The sequence below is a fragment of the Acanthisitta chloris genome, unplaced genomic scaffold, assembly GCF_000695815.1.
Source record: "Acanthisitta chloris isolate BGI_N310 unplaced genomic scaffold, ASM69581v1 scaffold30314, whole genome shotgun sequence".
Classification (NCBI taxonomy): domain Eukaryota; kingdom Metazoa; phylum Chordata; class Aves; order Passeriformes; family Acanthisittidae; genus Acanthisitta; species Acanthisitta chloris.
This window is the reverse complement of record NW_008670370.1, coordinates 1-18,826: the sequence shown is the minus strand read 5'-3', so window position 1 is coordinate 18,826 and position 18,826 is coordinate 1. Positions and strand designations below refer to the sequence as shown.

General features: G+C 41.5%; 1 protein-coding gene across 1 annotated transcript in view; it reads right to left on the bottom strand.

The window, feature by feature from the left end:
• LOC103801251 (unconventional myosin-X-like) overlaps positions 1–18,323 on the bottom strand; it is a gene marked incomplete at its 5' end in the record, with an annotated part of 23,213 nt that extends 4,890 nt beyond the window's left edge. The window contains 13 exons of the mRNA XM_009073659.1: positions 134–341; positions 1,155–1,452; positions 3,063–3,186; positions 4,434–4,591; positions 6,342–6,536; positions 8,242–8,384; positions 10,018–10,073; positions 10,670–10,763; positions 12,401–12,496; positions 13,261–13,504; positions 13,999–14,122; positions 16,156–16,947; positions 18,235–18,323. Coding sequence (XP_009071907.1) covers positions 134–341; positions 1,155–1,452; positions 3,063–3,186; positions 4,434–4,591; positions 6,342–6,536; positions 8,242–8,384; positions 10,018–10,073; positions 10,670–10,763; positions 12,401–12,496; positions 13,261–13,504; positions 13,999–14,122; positions 16,156–16,947; positions 18,235–18,323 — 2,621 coding nt within the window. The remainder of the gene's footprint in view (positions 1–133; positions 342–1,154; positions 1,453–3,062; positions 3,187–4,433; positions 4,592–6,341; positions 6,537–8,241; positions 8,385–10,017; positions 10,074–10,669; positions 10,764–12,400; positions 12,497–13,260; positions 13,505–13,998; positions 14,123–16,155; positions 16,948–18,234) is intronic.
• Between the last annotated feature and the right edge of the window lie 503 nt (positions 18,324–18,826).

Here is an 18,826-nt window from a genome sequence, read left to right as displayed (position 1 = left end):
CTACAGATACAGAAAAATGTTGCAATTTTAAAAAAATTATATTAGAGATGAGTGGGAAGAGGGTGTCCCTTCAACAGACCCACTATCCAGACACAGATGTGCTCACATCTCGTTAAGGCTACCAATGCATTACCTCCCCAGCGCTGGTGTGGGAGTTGATGGTTATTTTGCAGGAGCCACCGCCATGGCAGTACACCGTTGTGGTCATTTCTTCACGGGTGAGAAGAGCCTGTATTTCCTCCTGGCAGGGCACAAACTCCCTTGTCTTTGTCCTCTTCAGGGAATCACTTATGAATTGCGCATACCTGTCTATTTCTGAGCCTGGAAAAAGGTCTTTTACCCTAATTGTAAAGCAAAGCAAAAAAAAAACCCCATTACACAGTGAACAATAGGTTACTATAAATTGGACTACTTCAAATAAAGAGTTCAGGAGAGACAGTGATGTCAAGTACAACCACAGAAAAAACAAGCTTACTTCCTAAACCATATAACCTGCTTTTACTAGACTCATTCTTAGCTTGGAAGGAATCTAATAGGTTTTAACGATCTTTCTCATCATTCAGAATGGAATGAGGTTACACAGCTGCAGCCCCAATGCAGACTGCTTTGGAAAGCTGCATTAGATGCTGAAAATGAACTGGGAAAAAACGTAAATTATATAGTTCATGAAAATGTGAGATTAAAGCAGGTTAAAAATATTAACTGTAAGCACTATGAGCTTAGTTAAATGAACAAATATTGAAATATTATAAATTGGATTTACAGTACATCCCCTCCTCCACTGTACATATTTTGCCTGTGCCAGTTGCAAGGTAGTACATATTTCAATGAGTATGAAAGTACAGTCCACACATTTCCTGCAGGTTGATAATGTTGATATGGACATTTGTAACAGTAGGTCATCAGCTGTAAATCCACTGAAACAGAGTCTTACAGTATTCTGTTTGGGTAACTTAGGTTCCACATCCTTTTAACACAACAGATGGGTGGTTGGGGGGGGAGTGTGAACACACAGAACAACTGGTACCAAGAATTGTGCTGGAATGCCACAGGAAGATGTTTGCACAGGAGGAGGACAAGACAGGTAACTACAACAGGCAGTGGAAGATTAGCAGATCAAAAGGAAACAGGCTGCAAATGAAAGGGATGTTTACCTCCGAAGGTGGAACTTGAGGTAGCGCAGGATCCCTCTGCTGGGCAGGAAAGTGCAGCTCATACAGGACATCAGCTGCCAGTGGTGCAGATTCCCAGTACTGTTGGGATGTGGCATGTGGTTAGTCTGCTTGATGAGCTGACAGTACACTTCATCACGAAGGGGCTTTAAATCATGGCAGGTCTGCAGGATGCCTTGGATTATGGGTATAGGATCAGACACTGTCTCAATTTCCTGAAGGGAGTTAAAGATCTTCACTGCTTCATCCTGTAAGCTGCTGTAACCCTTCTCTTGTTGCACTGGGGAAAAATCACAAAGGTGGTAAGAGGTGAGCATCTCCCTCATTTTCCACTGGCCCAGCAACACTACAACAACTGTAGTAATCTGTTACAGAAGGACAGCAACCTGAGCACTGGTTCATCTCCTGAGCTCCTCCGGCTTCAGTGTCTGCAACCAAGGTGCCCAAATGCAGCCACTGAGCCTGGCTTGTGTACTTCCAAAATTCTGTGTTGTGTCTGTATTAGCTTTGACCTCTGAGCCAACGTAGAACTTTGGCAAATCGCTGTACCACAGATGTAGCTTTTAACTACTGTTTAGATTGAAAATGCCTAGACCAAAACTTTTTAAATACTTAAATGTCTGCTTTGAATTGCTCAGACATATGTGATATCACCCTGCTTGCATTCTCCTCTGGACATCTCTGGGGCTTTAGGTCCTTCTGAATCTCCTGCACAGTCAGGCTTCTCCAGTGGCCATGCATTAACTGTACAATACAAATACACAGCCCAGTACAATAAGTTCCACAGTGTAAGTGTTTGCTCTGTAATTTTTCTGCATTTTAAAATTTACTTTTTCTGTGCTTATAATTTGCCACATAGTTGGATCCTTGTATCCTGAGAGACAGAGAGCAGTTAGCCTCCTTTCATTTTCTCCATGACAGTCTTCTAGCTATACAAACTTCTTTCTGAGGCTGAAGAATCCTGCTTTGCTTAGTCACTTAATTGTAGGCAAGTCCTTCTATGCCTTTGATCATCTTTGGGTAGGCTTTTACTTCTCCTGTATCTTATCAAAGATGTAGAAGGCAAAACTGCATCCTGTACTCAAGATGCAGGTGCATGATACATCAATAGACCTGCACAAAGACCTTCTTATTCCTTTTCTATGCTTTCAAAACCTTGCATTAGCTGTTTTGTTTCTGTACTCTCCACAAGAGTTAACGTTTTCATAAAGCTATGTAAATTTGCATTTGCTTTTCTAAGCAGAGATAGATCACTACCTATGTGGTAGACTTTTTCCCATATACATTGCTTTGCATATCCAGATCGAAATTAATTTCTGAAAAAGATTTTGTGTCTCAGTCACTCCACATTAGAGACTCTTCTATAGTTCTTCAGCAGTAGCTTTCAGTTTCAGTATGTCAAACAGTCTCGAATCATCAGCAAATCACGTAGGTTTTCTGGTGGCCTATCAGTCTTGCTCTTTCTTGTTTCTGATGCATTTGAAGAAAGGATTCATTTAGTCTGGTTTTAGAGCGGCTTCTGTAGGCATATTATCCCACCACCAGCTGCATGATGTAAATCTGTTGTAGTATTTCCACTGGAGCCACTTGCAACCCAGTTGAGGCTAAAGGATGACAGGCTGCATGTCCCCCTGGTGGATGATAAACTGTCTGCCCCCATTTACTTTACAATTCAGCGTTCCCAAGATATGTGGCATTGGACATAGAACACCTTCCAGAGAGGAATGATGGAGAGAAAGGGACTGCTCCCTCTCTGAACCCTGTGGGCTACACTGCCCCAAATAACCTTCAACTGCACAGACAGAGCTTATAGACCACTTTTGTGATGCTCAGGCTCCACACTGATCCTCAAAACATAAGCAGATTCTGCCACTTGGGTAAAATACTTACAGTTGACACTAACATCTCCATATGGTAGTGGGAGCAATGGGGAATGCAAGGGGTGCTGGGTATATCGCAAGATTGGGTTCCTCCTGTATGTCTGTTCCACTACTTCAAAGTTTGTGCTGTTTTCCTGAAAAAAAAACAGAGAAAATAATTATCCTTGAATATGAACAGTCCTTTGCAGGATATACTTACACATTTAGGTTTAAGCTCAACCACTTTTGTCTAAGTTTTTGGACGTTCATAGAGGGACTAGGTGACCAAAGCACAATTCACATCTGGAGATTGCTCTGTACATTATTTCTGAACATTAAACGCAAGAACAGCCATGCTGCATCATAACAAAGGTCACCAGGCACAGAATCTTGCCTTCAAGCATGGCTGGCAGCTGATATCTAAAGTAGGCACATAACAGGCAGGTATGGCATGATTCCTGCCTTGTATATCCTTCAGGCTTTCAATAGTAAATGGTTAATGGGCTTTCTGACCACTGAGCCACCCTGTTCAGTATGTAATAATGAGCCTGTCCTCCTGAATTTCTCTGGTTGTGCTACATGTGTTTACAGAATGAACAACCAAAATGCTGCACATGGCATTAAAAATCTGGGCCTGTCACTACCATACACACTGGTATCACATTCTTCCACATTTTGTCCTATATCCTTTCCCTAACAATATTTGATGTTCCATTTGTCCTTGAACCCTGAGCTGAAGTTTTCCAAGATTCTCTACAACCACTCCCCACTCTCTATTTCTGAATACATACTATCTAATTGCATCTGGTTTAGAGCTCATCACATACATATTTCTTCTGTAATATGCTTTGGTGTGTCTTCTGTCTTCTAATATGATTCTAAGTTTAATTTGCCAAAGTTGATGGACAGGTTTTTTTTCAAAAATTACTCCTGTTACAGTGGCACAATTTCTGGTATTTTGAAGGATATTTTCTTTCCACTCTACTCTTGACATTTAACAACACAAGCCTAAGGTATGAAGAGAACTTCAGGGTACATCAAAGTCAGATGGCTGGTAAGAATGGACCTTTTTGTATTTGTGTCTAGAGGATGCTTAGGAGAGGAAAGGATGAAGCAGGGATTTGCAAATACTTGATGGTGTAACACTGCATGCAATTTGTAACTGCAAACAGCTGTAGCCAAGACTTACACTGATCAGATAATGCGATAATTCAAAATAAAACTCATATAACATTTGTTTATTTTGTTGCACAATTGTTTAGGTTTCTTTTTATCATTATTTTCTTTTTTCCCCCTGAGACAGCAACTCCATTTCTTTCCACATTCTGAACAATGACTGGGTAAGGCCAGTGGTGATCTGGCTACTCCCAAGTCACTTGGGAATCAGCATGATGTCACGTACCCTGATGTCACGAATGAGTTGCTGTGTAGGTGTTTCTATGGGAACTTTGCTGTCAATGACACCTTGAATGGCAGAGGCCCAGCGCATAGCTTCATTCAGCAGCTTTGTGTACAGTCTGTAGGAGTGCTTTCGCCCATGGACAATGATGTTCCAATAGCCTGTGGAGAAATAAAGAAGCTGGAAGGTGAATCTTGCTTCCATAGGATGTAGTTGACTAGAGGTTGGCAAATGTGATGCCTGCCTACGAGAAGGACCAGAAGGAGGATCTGGAAAACTACAGATCTGTCAATCTGACCTCAGTACCAGGGAATTATGGAGCAGATCATCTTGACTGTAAAAGAACTGCAACAAAGCTGGTTAAGGGTCTGTCTGGAGCACAAGTCTTATGAGGAATGGTTGAGGGAGCTGGGGGTGTTTAGCCTGGAGAAAAGAAGGCTCAGGAGGGACCTTATCACTCTCTACAACTACCTGAAAGGAGGTTGTAGCCAGATGGGGGTCAGTCCCTTCTCCCAAGTAAGAAGTGACAGGAGAGGAGGAACTGGCCTCAAGCTGTGCCAGGTGAGGTTTGCATTGAATATTAGGAAAAATTTATTCAAGGAAAGAAGCCTGTTCCAAAGGCATGGAACAGCCTGCCCAGGAAAGTGGTTGAGTCCCCATCCCTGGATGCATTTGAAAGATGCATAGATGTAGTGCTCAGGGACATGACCTAGTGGTGGACTTGACAATGTTAGGTTAATGATTTGACTTGACAATTAACTCAGAGATCGTTTCCACCCTTAATAATTCTATGATTGTTTTTTTGTCTCTTTGTAGTACAGGGCTGAGGAAAACCCTTGCTGCTTTGATAGCAACATATGGTGTGTCTGGTTAAAATTGACTAGGTAGATATTAACATCCCCATTCAGGTCCCAATTCAGGTTTTGGAACAAAGACAGCTTTCCAAGATACAAGTATCTTGCAGTGTAACACAACTATTTGCCTGCCAACCAGGCAGCTCACTTTCACAGACAGCATTTGGGCTACATCGTGCTATTAATCACTCAGAAAATGACCACTCTACACACAGCACCCAGTCAGATTGCCAAATCGATTCTCATAACTTTTAAAATATGTGTTTGACAATGTGAGAGAACATGCCAAGGCGATGACAATTCTCTTTGCTAAAGGCAGCCCTAGACATCTGTTGAGATCAAAAATGTGGACAATTTCTTGTGAATGAGCAGAATAAATTTCCTCTCATCTCACTTTACTAAATGCTTCCCACCCTTTTAAAAAGTATCCAAGTAACTCCACTACTCAAATGTCCAGTATTTCAAGTCTTGTTCTAAGGCTCACCTCCTTTGTCAGGGGGATTCACCCTTAACCCCACAGCCTGAGTTCCCCCCAAACTCATAAGGCAAGCAATGGAGGATCATGCCAGATCCTGCCTTCCCAGAACTGTCAGGTTGCACAGATTTGCCATCTTTTGTTTCTAACAATTTGAGTGATGCTATAAAATAGACTTACAGTGTATGGCATTGCTGCTATTTGAGAGGACAACGTTGACTCTAGAAACAAATGTTGGTCATGCTACAAAGTGACAGTTATTTATGGAGATGTACGAATCATTACACTGTCAACTATAAGAACCTGTTACTTTATCTGGGAAACACTTAGCTAAACAGTGACACTACTCAGTGTAAAACATCAGCACTGTGTATCTCTGTCAGGAGTGAGGGACTGACCATCACTTGCATAGTACTCTCTGGCCCTTTGCAAGTCTCTTACGGTTTCTATGTTTGCAGCCAGAAACAAAGTTGTAGATGACATCAAGACTGCCTTCTCAACATGACACACCATTACAGTCCTCCACCATCCTTCAGGAGGTCCACACATGGAGTCTGCTCATTACAGCTTTCTTCCTCTCACCTGTGTCTTTGAAGACCCTCTCGTCAGGCTGCACTACAGAGCAGAGGCTATTGAGCACAAGTGTGCCAAGCTTGGCAGCTGTGCGCTCAGATGACTTGTAGTAATCAAGGGCAGTGTTTGTCAGAACAAACCAGCGTTTCTTCATCTTCAGAGAGGACATCTTGTTGCTGCTCTGAACCTCTTTATGAAGCCAGCCTAGTACAGAAATGTAAACATGTCAGTGGTTTCACCACCATAGCAATCCTGTCTCTTGCCTGGTGGCTCCATAACTCTGGGACCTCTCTGAAAAAGGCTCATGCTAGGCTGTACCAGCTTTGCTTTACTGGCTATAGCAGTATCCTGCACAATTACTGTAAGAAATTTGCCCACAATTTTCCACCAAGCTGATCCATCCTTCAGCCCTATGTATTTTTTTATTAATGATCTGCCATCACCAATACCATCACCATGAGGGCCACCCTCTATTCAGGATGCTTCCCTCACAAGTCACAAACATCTGAACAAATGATTTACAATTTGTTCTTCCCAAGAGACACCAAATGTCGATCCAAACCCTGAAGGAAGAGGTTTAGTGATACATGTCTTCTAGTAGAAAGATCTGTAATCATTACATGCATCTCTTGCTCCCATGGTCAGGACAAATAATTTCACTGTCATTTTAGATTCATTGCAAAATAAAGGGGAAAAAAAAAGAGAAAAAGAAAAGACATTGCTGTAACAGAGGAAAAATTACAGTCTGCATTGCTAAAGCTATCAAAAAGACAATTTTCTACTCAGAGGTGTAAAAAGCAATGTCCACCCACAAGGCAAAAATTTCAGTGTGGGACTGAGCCCAGAGGTTCCATATAAAGCAGAGAGATATGTCTTTGTGGCTACACTGCTGCCACACAGACATCTTACTGTGAAGAGCAGAGTATACACTGACTTTGCAAAGGATCATTTCTTTTTTTCTTTAACTAATAAATGATACAAGATAAAAGGAAAAGGAACTGTTGCCTTGCAATTAAGTATTTTGAATTTAAAGTGCTCAAACTATTGTCTGATAATCTGCTTCATATCATTCAATCCCCTTTAAATTTTTAAGACTAGGATGGAAGGCTTATGCCACATTTCCGTGACCCTTTTCTTCCTGTCCTTTGGCCTTGCCATGACCATTCTCAGACTTTTATTCCTTCATAGACACTTCCCGGAATATGTAAGGCAATTTGCTCATGCACTTGCTTTCCACAGACTGGATCAGGAGTGTCTTCATACATTTAAGACCATGTCATGAGCTGAAAGCATTAAGGAAATTAAATAATATTTAAGACAAATAGGAGAATATTTTGTAACATATGTGTGATCACTACTCATGCTCCTCCATTTTCAACTAAGCCAAACTAAAGGCATAATTTAAACCTTTAGTTCAGGCTTAGAATTTTTCTCACCTCTGTCTACTGTAATCAGGTTAGTTAGTTTAGCTGAGGACAGCAGCAATCCCACAAAGATCTCCCACCCTGTCTACATGACAGCTGTCAGAAGGAACAGAGTCTTCTGACAACAAAAGCCACAGTGTTATGTTATAGTGCATCTAAGCCAGCTGCTCCTAAGCAGCAGCCATGCTCCTTCCTATTTCCTGATGGCATTTGCTGGACGTGTTTAAATAGGCTGTGGAACTAACATCAGAAAACTAAACACAAAGTACTTATTTTTTTCCACCTGACAGGGAATCAGATAAGAGCCAGGGCCAGCACACACAGGATGTGGCAAGCAGCAGGCAGGAAGGTAGAGGAGGGGCAGAGAATGACTGCTTTTTTGGGGAGCAGCTGAACTCTAGATTGGGTTAGCAGCAATCAAATCTCCCTTTCAGATTATAAACAGAAGTTGAGTTTCACATGTAATTGCATGCATTTCCTTTCACCTCTCACAAGGAATTCCTGGCCATCGACCTTAGATTCGCCTTTTGGTTTCTGCAGCAGAGAGATCCAATGATGCATCTCCTCAGGGGTGTCGCTGTTGCAGTGAATCACTCGATTTGCTGTGATGATCACAAAAGAATTCGGTCTGCCAGAAAACAAAAGCATTAAAATTGGTCAGAACCATGCAAATATCTCAACTCCCAGCACACCCAAAGCCATGTTTTTTACCTTTCCATAAACAATACAGAAAGATTCCCTGAATACAAACTACACAGAAATGCAGAAATACTTAGGGTCATGCCCTGTGCAGCTGGTCTGCAAACTGATGAATGCAGAGACCAGCTAAATGAAATTAAGTATCTTTCAGAAGTTATTTCCAAAAACTAGAAAATATTACTGAACCTAATAAACAGCTATAAAATGTTCTGGATTCATAAGGAAAGGACTTTGTTCTAACCTCTGATTGGACCGAGCTAGCGCTAGTACCAATAGGCTAAACTACTACAGTCATTATCCTACTTATTAAAAACAGTGATGAAATACAAATATAGGTGTCAATAGGATCAGCTAAAATGGGTGTCAGATTGGTTTTAGAAAGGATGAGCTGCTCCTGTCAAAACAGGAAAAACTGTTACGCTGCTCCTAGATGATTTTGTCCTTCTCTTGCAACAGACAACTGTGTCCTACTAAAAGAATATTCACCAGAATTGATGCTTTACAGAAAAATGGAAAAATACAAGTAGCCTCAGAAAACTTTGAAAGCAAAACTAGGTTTCTATGATGTAACAGAGAAATTGAAAAGTAGAATCCAAGCATGAAGCAAAATGTAAAAGGTGCAAATCAAGCAACTGTCAGAAAATTGCATAAACCTATGAAGATAAAAATGAGCTGCATAAAAATGCTGGTTGAGAAATAAACATGCTTCTCAGAATTTGCTCAATGTTGATTCAAACACTGATACTCCAGAAGAGCATACCTCAGGACATACACACAAAATATTTGACTGTTGAGCTTAATATCTGTCCCTAATTTTCACTGGTACACAGATTAATTACAAGGAGTACAGGCCAAGAACTGCCTAAAACATTTTGATCAACAAAATCTTAGTTTACTACTGAGATATGCATTTTCTAAACTACTAACACCAAAGTCCTGGCAACCTGTGTGAGAAAAAAAAAACAGACCACAGAGGTAGATAACTTAATAGCTAACATTTTACTTCTGCACTGTAGTAAGTATCTTTGCCCTGGATGAACCTGTTAACATGTGGGAGATAATTAAATGTTAACATAAAGTGCTATGAAATGTTCCACAATCTCTTCTCTGAAGCTAACCAACCTGTGAAAGTCTGTGCTCTGTTGCATTGCAAAGATTTCTAAATTCATCCATTATTCTTCCACAATGCTATTTCTTTTCCCTAAATTTACAAGATTAACTCAAAATTACTCTGTTGAAAAACTGAAGTGCTGCTTTTGCTGGATATATTTGTTCAGTGTTAACAGTAGGTGAGACTATAATTTCTTGGCATTGAGATTATGCTGTTTCCACCTTCAGGAGTGGAAGGAGAAACTTTCACTTGAAGAAAATACATATGTGAACTTCATGACTATGAAGTGACGTGGCTCGAAACAAGCAAAGATTTCATCTACGTTTATTTGTTTGAAGGAAAAGGTGTTCTGAGTTTAACCAAATATGAACCCCAAAGGAAACCTGGACCTACCCACAAAAATATGTTAGAGAGTTTCTGATTTAAGAGGTGGTCAGATTGCTGTACGTACCTATCAGGATTGTCTGAGGCACAGACAGAGTCAATAAGTCCAACATCCAGAGTTCCCTGTACAGTGAAAAAGACACAGATTGCATCTTAGATTACATTCTCCTTTGTGAACAGGACTAGAACTGAAAACATTCTTCTGAATTCCAATAGCTTGAGTTGAAATGAACATATGAGAAAGGCAGAAGTGAGTCATCTTTGCTCCCTAAACAGCGTAAGATGTGCAAGGGCTCCACAGGACTGGGGGAGCTACAAATTTCCAGAGAGCATTATGAAGGTCTGAAATAACCTTTGCTAGTATCTCTGTACTGGCAAAATACATAAATGCACTGTTCTTCCCAACTGCTATCTTCTGTCTGGAATAACTGTGACCCAGACTAGTCCCATCAAGACATTTTATCTGTATGAGGCAGCCTGCCTCTTCTCCTCAAACCAAAGAGAGCTGCTGGTGATCAAGATGAACCATCCACCACAGCCACCATGTTTCCCAATATCCTCTTTGCAATCACCTTTGCCGATTCTTTATAACAACTGTCCAACTTTCTTATACTGCTCATGAACTACAGCACTGCATGTACTGGAAAAAAAAAAATGCACCAATAGTTAAATGCAGAGGGCTCCAAGCACGCCCACAGGCTGGTTGCACAGTAACTCACCACAGCATTCTTTGGATTGGCCTGTTCATCCTGCATCTCCCTCAGCTGCTGTGCTGTAGCACTGTGTACTCGGCTCAGGACATTAAACCAACCACTGGCAATTGAAACAGATGAAGAGTTAAAATTTGGGTAGTGAAACTAGCTCCAGAATATGATTGAGGAACCTGGAAAGCTGCCACTGGGAAAATTTCTTCATTCACAATTTCCTGAGTACTACGCTACAAAACATATCTTGGGCTGATCATACCACATTCTAATGTCTTCCTTCCTCCTTATTTATCCATGAAAATTCTGTGCACGTTCTCCAACCCACTGACAGCTGCTCCCACAAAATCCAGTTTTCTACTTGTTATTCAAGGAACTGTAAGCAGGCAGTGGCCTTACAGGCAGCCCATGTCAGCAGACTGAGAAGAGCACACAGCAGTCGTAAAGATACGGTTAGCTGTGAATCTTCCTAGAGTCCTAGAGATACCTGGGAGCCTTCTCAGCTAGTTCTTCTCTGATCTGCTAATAAACTTGAAAGTCATATGGCTGGCAATTAATCATGGGTTTGTTTATAAGTGAATTTGGAGTTTTTTGTCTGTGAAAGGGCTTCTCACTACAGACGTATCTGGAGGCTTATCTCTGTTGCAGAACAAGCAGATTCTTATCTACAGCTTCCAGTGAGATCAGCAAACATCTAGACTTCATGGAGGAGTCTCAAATTGGATAATCTATGACATCTGCTAATCTCCCCTTTGCTAGTGCAAGTGCTGGTGCTTTCTTCTTCCTCAGAACACAGACTGATAGGGCATTAGAGGCCACATTTGGTTTACACTTGCCCTAACAATTCTGGAGTGTTATGTTAGGACATGCGTATGGCAACTGTGGAAGTTCTGGGTTAAGAGGATACTGTTTCTTCAGCTACTAACCCCTGAATTTGCCTGTTTCTTGTTCATGTGGCTGTTCTTTAGACTATTTCTGTTAAACTGTATCCAAACACCTTCCTCTTTCCTCTCCTTACACCAAATGAAATAATAACAGACCCTAGGTAACTTCACAGAATCAGCAGATCAGAGAAAGAGTTACACTGCCAGGGCAGACAGAGCAGAAGCCTTGGTAAAAGTGGCAAAAGTGGGAAGACACAAGCAGCTAGGGACAGTAACCTCTTGACTCGGCTCTGCATAGCCAGAACAGGTTGTCCAACCTGCACTTAAACAACTGATTCCAAACGTCTGGCCAGGATGCCAAGACGGAAGGACATGAGTCATCTGTTTGCTTTGCACTGGGAAGACTTTATCAGATGACACTACAGACTCAGATAAGCTGCAGCCTTTTCTCTGTCTCCTGGATAAAACCCAGCTGCTCTTGCAATCATTTACAGACAACATGAATAGACTTTTTGTTTGATTCAAGATTCCATTTAATAAATAAATTAACTATTAGATGTTTCAGTTTATATTAAGGTTTGTGTGTCTCCTGAAGTAACCCTTGAGTTCAGCATGCTCCCGGCCACATGAGAAGGTGGCAGTCTTGTGACTGACTGATAGGCTGAACCACCACCTCCATAGCTGAAACAGGCAGTCCCCAAAGTAGGTGTGGTACCTCCCAGGAAGCATGAAATGACACTCTGGAAGAAATCCCCCCTTTTCTCCAGCAAAAGGGAAGTGATTATGTTTCTCAGCCTCTCCCATGGGTACCTGGGTCAGACTTGCTCTGAATGAACAAATCTAACAAAACTCCCTCTTATACCTGGCATCTTCTGGTGACTCTGCAACAATATGATAAACTCTGTCTTCTGTCACAATGTCCAAAGCATTCTCCTTTTCATGAATGTCCACAATCTCTCTGGAACACAAGAAAACACAAGAGCCAAAACTGAAAAACTTTCACAGGCCTAAATTCCAGCTGGCTGATTTTTTCACATCATACCCTTCACCAGACAGAAGGAAAATCACTGGTTCAGATGGCTTATAACTCTGACAGAAATACAAAAATCCTCCAATACATATTAAGATGATTAAAAAAGATTTGTACAGTTAAAAACCAAAGCTTAAGGCATTACATGGATTTTCTTCAAGATACCAGCAGTCGGGTGTGCCACTCTTTGGCACCTTACAGGTCTGCATAATGCTAATAGGTGACTAGACTCTCATTTCTTACAGCAGGAGCTGAGGTATTGACTATGGCAGCAGAAAGAGCATTCAGGACTCAGGGAAAGGCACAGTACATGCTGCCAAATTCAAATCCCGCTGTGAGCTTCATACTACCTCTGTGAAATGCCTGGAGAAGCCAGAAAACAGATGGAGCCTGGGTAGGAGAGAATGCATGGGGTATGTAGTTAATTAGCCCCTCCTGGTCTGGCTCCATCCATGGCTTGGAAAGAGCTTCTGACAGATTACGAAATGCAAGACTGGGAAAAGAGCTACCAAGTAATTCCAGACTCTCTCCGGAGTAAGACTAGAAGTTGTAATTGTCTTTTCCTTCCCTCATTTCTGATTCTCTGAGCCCCACGAGAGATACATAGGCTGATGAACTGGCAGCACTGGACACTTCATTATTGATTTAGGGAGTGAATACTAGGGATCAATGGGATTTATTTTTTCACTCACTTTGCCTTTCTGATATCAATTGTCCCTTTCAGCTTTTCCTCACTATCATTCTCAAAGTACATCAGCTTGGATTCTCGAAGCACAAACCAACGGCGTTTCCAGTTGCGGCGTGAAAGTGTTGACATGCCTCCACCTTTCTTATAGAGCCAGCCTGACTTCAGTGCCTCTTGCTTGGTGCGGAACCACATGAAGGCCTCATTCTTCAGAACACACCAGCGCCGCCTCCATGGGTTCATGAGACCTCCTGCAAAACAAGGGAGCAAAATTTCATCAGATGTGCCACAAAGGCCACGTTTCCATTCTGATCCTGCTTCTTGGGCAGGACTAGTTGCCACTTCAGTTCCTACATGAAATGAAGGAGCTAAGGAGAGAAACGAGGTTATACTTCATTTCAGACAGAGAAAAAAAAGAAAGCAAAGTAGTGAAACAAACACAAAATACAGAAATATATGCACCACTCAAATATTTTTATACTGTCTTCAGTTTTGTAGCTCAGAATGAGTTACTTAAGCCCATACCAAGTGAGCACAATTAGGTCCCAGTGGCAAAAATATTCTTGACACCCACCTCCTAGCTCTTTGCTTTATTTGTTGTTTTAAATAAAAGTAGCGGGGGGGGGAGGAGGAAGGAATAAACTGAGAACTAAGAACAAATCAAGATGATGATTCTGGAGAAACAAAAGAGGAAAGCAGGTTTCCTGCATTTCATCCATCCATGGTTTTGGCAAAGGCTACCTACCTTTCATGTAGAGGTAACTGTGAAAATAGGGTGGTCCTGAGCCATTGAAGATAGTCACTCGCCCATTACAGAACTCTTCATCTGTATCAATGTAAACATCCACTTCTTCTTCACTGTCCAGAAACTAAAAGAATAGTAAGAAATACAGGCTACTTGGGTTCTCCTGGTTGCAGGAGGATAGGAGCAAATTAACGAGGTTAGAAAAGGCATATAATCAGAAGGTGTAAAACTACACATAGCCCCACTGCAAAAAAAAGCAATACAGTAAAACTAGAGGCTTAACAGCTTGCCCATTAGTGCCTACAGAAAGAACATGGAATTTTCATACCAGAAAAGAGGGCAGTGCACATGGCTTGAAAACTCCAGTTACCTGAACTAACAAGGCTTCCCGTTTCAAGGCAGAGCCCACCTTGCAAAATCTAAATTAATGGGATTAAGAGAGAAATTTTCATTTTGAAGTAGTTTTCTGATTTTTATGGCAGAAAGGACAAGATGCCGGACAAGATGCCAGACAAGACAGAACACTGATCTAACCCCAGCAAGGAAATGGCTTGCTTTGGGTTGAGTAGGAAAAAAAGCATAGTAGTGAATTTACTCATCTCTGTTCTCCAACTAGATAATGGCCATCAGCCATAAGAAAGTACTTCACACACGGATCCTAAATTACTCTATCATTCCTTTTACCTTAAATGTAGCTTCTTTGATTGGCTTTATTAATTTAATACTGATGAAGACAGCTCCTTAGACCTTTTCCTTCCTCAAATGCATGTTGCTTCTTTTCATTTTCTCTTCTGTCCTCTCTCTGACCCCTCTGTGCTTCTCTTTCATCTCATTCCTTTTCCATTCTCTCTCCCTTTCCATTAGGGTTTCAAAAACCAGGTACCCCTGGATCAGCAGCTACTGATGAGATCTTGACTCAGCTGTGGTTATTTCTTCCTGTGGCTCATGCTATGACAAAGTATCGACTGGAATTTTCATGAGTCTTACTCACTGACGAGCCTGATAAAACCCTCCACTTCTATACATTTTAAGAAGAATGGTAGAAACTGGCCTAGGCTGTGACAGAATGATTCATGACTTGAAGATTACCTGACAGTGATCTGTGAGTACATACCCATAGAGAAGGTACCTTTACTCAAGCAGATCACATCATAAAAAATTTTGATGGCTGGCAGCTGACATTAGGGAAATGCAAGCAGGAAAAATCATGCAACTTTTTAAGAAAGGCCACAGTCTGTCATCTCAGAAGCATACCAAAGGAAGTAAATTGAATTACTGAAAAAAAATTAAAAATCAATCATTTTCTAAAAGATATTTTGTAGTTAAAGTCTCTGTTCTTAGGGACATCATTTATCAGAAGTATTTTTGTGACTGTCATTGGCTTCACACCAGAACTCATCACAATCTTATGTGGGCTTATCTGACATCCTGTTCTGCAAGGGGATTTATTGTTGTGATATTAAGCAGCTAGCCTGAGGGCACTCAGGAAGTCCAGAGCCAGTGCAGGATCTAAGCTGAGATGCTTCAAGTGTGAGGTTAATAGCCCAGAGCTTTTACTACCCTGCCATTGTCCCTGCAGTAGGAACAAAAAGATTCACTGGTCTTGGTTGTGTGCACTGGGACCCAGCCTGGATCAGCACAGTAATTTCTTCTAGCCTTATAATAGCTTAACTTGCACACAGCAGCTGAAAACAAATGCTTGATTCTGAAAAGAACTAAAACAACAGAAGTTTTAGCGATTGAGACAAATCAAACCCCTGTTTTTCCGCCTTTCCCATTTCCTCATGTCAGTGCCCACTGGAAGCTCAGGCCCCTTCCGTGAAATCTCTCTGAGGTAGAACATATACCTACAAGATAGAAGCTGCCTGCTTTCATTCTTCCTAAAGGGTGCTACATTAACATACAGTGATGGAAACAATCTAAAATAGGTACTCGTATGCTGGCTTGTGTACCAGTAGACACCAGACAGTCACAAGCCCTCTGGTCTTCAGCCTATCCACAACTCTTCCCTATTTTTCAAGCTGATTATTGATGTGTGAGAGAGTTAGAGACTAGTAACGATACCCAGAGCAAGCAGGCATATAGTAAGAAGCCAAGGAGGTTATAAATATCAACAGTCACACTAATGTCCAGAAAGGTGAAGGGAGGGATTCTCACCGAGTCCAGGCTGCCACGGTTGGAGTCCAGGCTGGTACCATGGGAGTGTCTCAGACCCTCCTCACCATTCAGAGGCTCAGCTGAGGCATTACCTGCATCTCCATAGCCATCATACTCCTCATGGTCATAGTCAGATTCCACATCTGGAGGGGAAGTGTAAATTGGCTCTCCTGCCTCTCCACTGTTACTCCTCTGTGTATCTGAGACACTGCTGTAAATGCTTTCTGCTGGGTCAGATAGGGCTCTCTGCTCCTTGGAGCTAGTGGTTCTTCCCACAGGTTGTCTGGGAACAGATACAGCCTCTCCCACTTCCCTCTGGAGAAGTGAAAGGCTTGTGTCCACAACTTCCTTTGAGTAGTTATTGCTGTTTCTTGCGCTATCCTGATTTGAGACCAACAAACTGGAAGTTGGCCGCCCTTCATCATCAGCATGAAAACCCTCATCCACTTCTTCTTCAGCCAGTGGTGCCACCAGGCTGCAGTCAATGTTGAGTGTCCCTTCACTAGAAAGTGAGTGCTCTAAGTTCTGCACACTTTCATCCAGATTGCCAAAATCCAACAGCTCCAAAAACTCCTGGGCAACCCTTGATGCCTCTTTTTCCAACCTCTGGATCTCCTCTTCTCGCTGCCGGTTGATTTCATTCCTGGTGTCTTCAGAGATGACAGACATGTGATCCTCTTTCTGTTGCTGCAATTTCTCAATCTCCTTCTCCAGTCTTAAGATCTCCTCCATCTGACGTCTCTCTTCTTCTTGCAGGGGAATATCCACCTCCTCAGTCTTCACTGCTTCCACCTTAAAGAATTTATAACAGCGTTATACAAAGAAGCTTACTGGGATGAGTGAATTCTTAGAAGAGTCTCTCTGCCTGCAGCTCATGCTACAGCTCTTTGTACAGTGCAAGTTGGATAAAAGTAGTCTGAAAGCCTGTTCTTTCTTTTTGAACTAACTCACATATATAGGAGAAAGCAACTATATATGAGTACATATATGCATAGCCTGCTTAAGAGCTGAAGATTTCCCAGAAATTCATTTTAAAAATCGGGGGATTTCATTGCTTCCTGAATAGGGAGTCTAAACATCAGAATCTAGGGCTGGAAGGGATATTTGCAGTGAAGCAAATTCACTCCAACCTCACCTCATCAAAACTCCACCTGAAATTTCCTGGTATTCTTTAGCATCACTAGATTGATGATGGTTGGCTGCTGAAGACTCTGTCTTACTCTATTCTCCATACTGAAGTAACAAGAAATTTATGGCAAATACACAATAATAAAAGACAGAGGATAAGGCAACTTTCACTGATGTTTAACCATAAGATAAAACCACCCTCCCCTCCACAGAGGATGTTGAAAACATACACACACGAGAGAAAGCATACACGCATGAGAAAAAGCAAAAATAAATTCCAAAAGGATTTCATGTACTTCTTGATAGCATTTTGGCAATGCAGTCAATGAATTGGTCTGTTTAAGACATAATCCTTGTTTTTTTAGTTACCCTGTTGCTTGTTCTCTACTTGACTCTTTCTTGTGGATGAATGCATTTCTGTAATCTGTCACCTCTCCTGAACAAAGCTGGTCTCAAACTGGGGAACAAGTAGTTCAGGAAAAGAAATAAGGAGATACACAGCTATTTTCACACACCTCAGGGTAGGCGGTCTGCTTTTTGGTATGTCAAGTACCAACAATTAGATCGGTTACAAGGGGTTTATTTTAGCTGTGGCAGCACTCTTATTGTGACTGTTACAGGCAACAATCCAGCAAAACAGACTGTGTCACCGTGTAGCACACCACAAGGTCATCAAGCAGTAGAGATAAAAAAGGATGCTGCATGTTCAATACAGAAATTTTCAAATTGAACCTATGCAAGGCAGTACACAAACCTTGAAAAATGCCCTACCTTGTTAACTCTGTGCACCTTTACCAAAGCCAAACACCTGCAGGTTTTGAGCGGGCAAAATCCATTTTTCAAACAGTGTTGCCACAATAACATTATCAGCTCCCAGCAAAGCGTAGGCAGTGAAGGACCCTTCAGAGACACTCAGGAAACACATACGAAAAGAGTAAGTGTTAAGCTTACCTGAGCCACCTGGAGTAGTGCATTCAGTTGCTCCTTTTCTCTGTCAAAAAACAAGACATGACAGTCAGAGACAGACTCAGTTCTCCTTCCTACATGAGGTTTTCAGAATTACGTGAACACATCACCCCTCCATGGATAAGGTTAAAATGAGGTACCTGCTGTAAGACTGATTTAAAAGCTTTTGTAATTTTGTAAAAATCCAGTTCTCTGTGGTTGGCGTGAACTTTGTGGATCCAACAGATTTTCCCCATGCACTTAACTTTCAGATCAATTAGGAAATTGGATTAGTTGGAACACACTACGAAGGACATTGGAAACAGTGACAGAAAGACAAATCAGACACATGATAAATGTAAACAGAATCTTCTGAAGTACTGTAAGTCTGTGAACACTGCGGTTGTGTATGCATAATTGACAGATATCAGGAAACTGTGTTTGGTTTTTTAAAACAGAACATGATTGTTGCAATAACAGCATTGAATTTGTGTTCTGTTTTGCTTTTACTGTATAATGTATTGGCCTCTAGAGCTGATAGACAGAGACAGGAAGCCAAATAGCCCCCCTGAAATCCAAGAGGAAATGGTTAGAGATC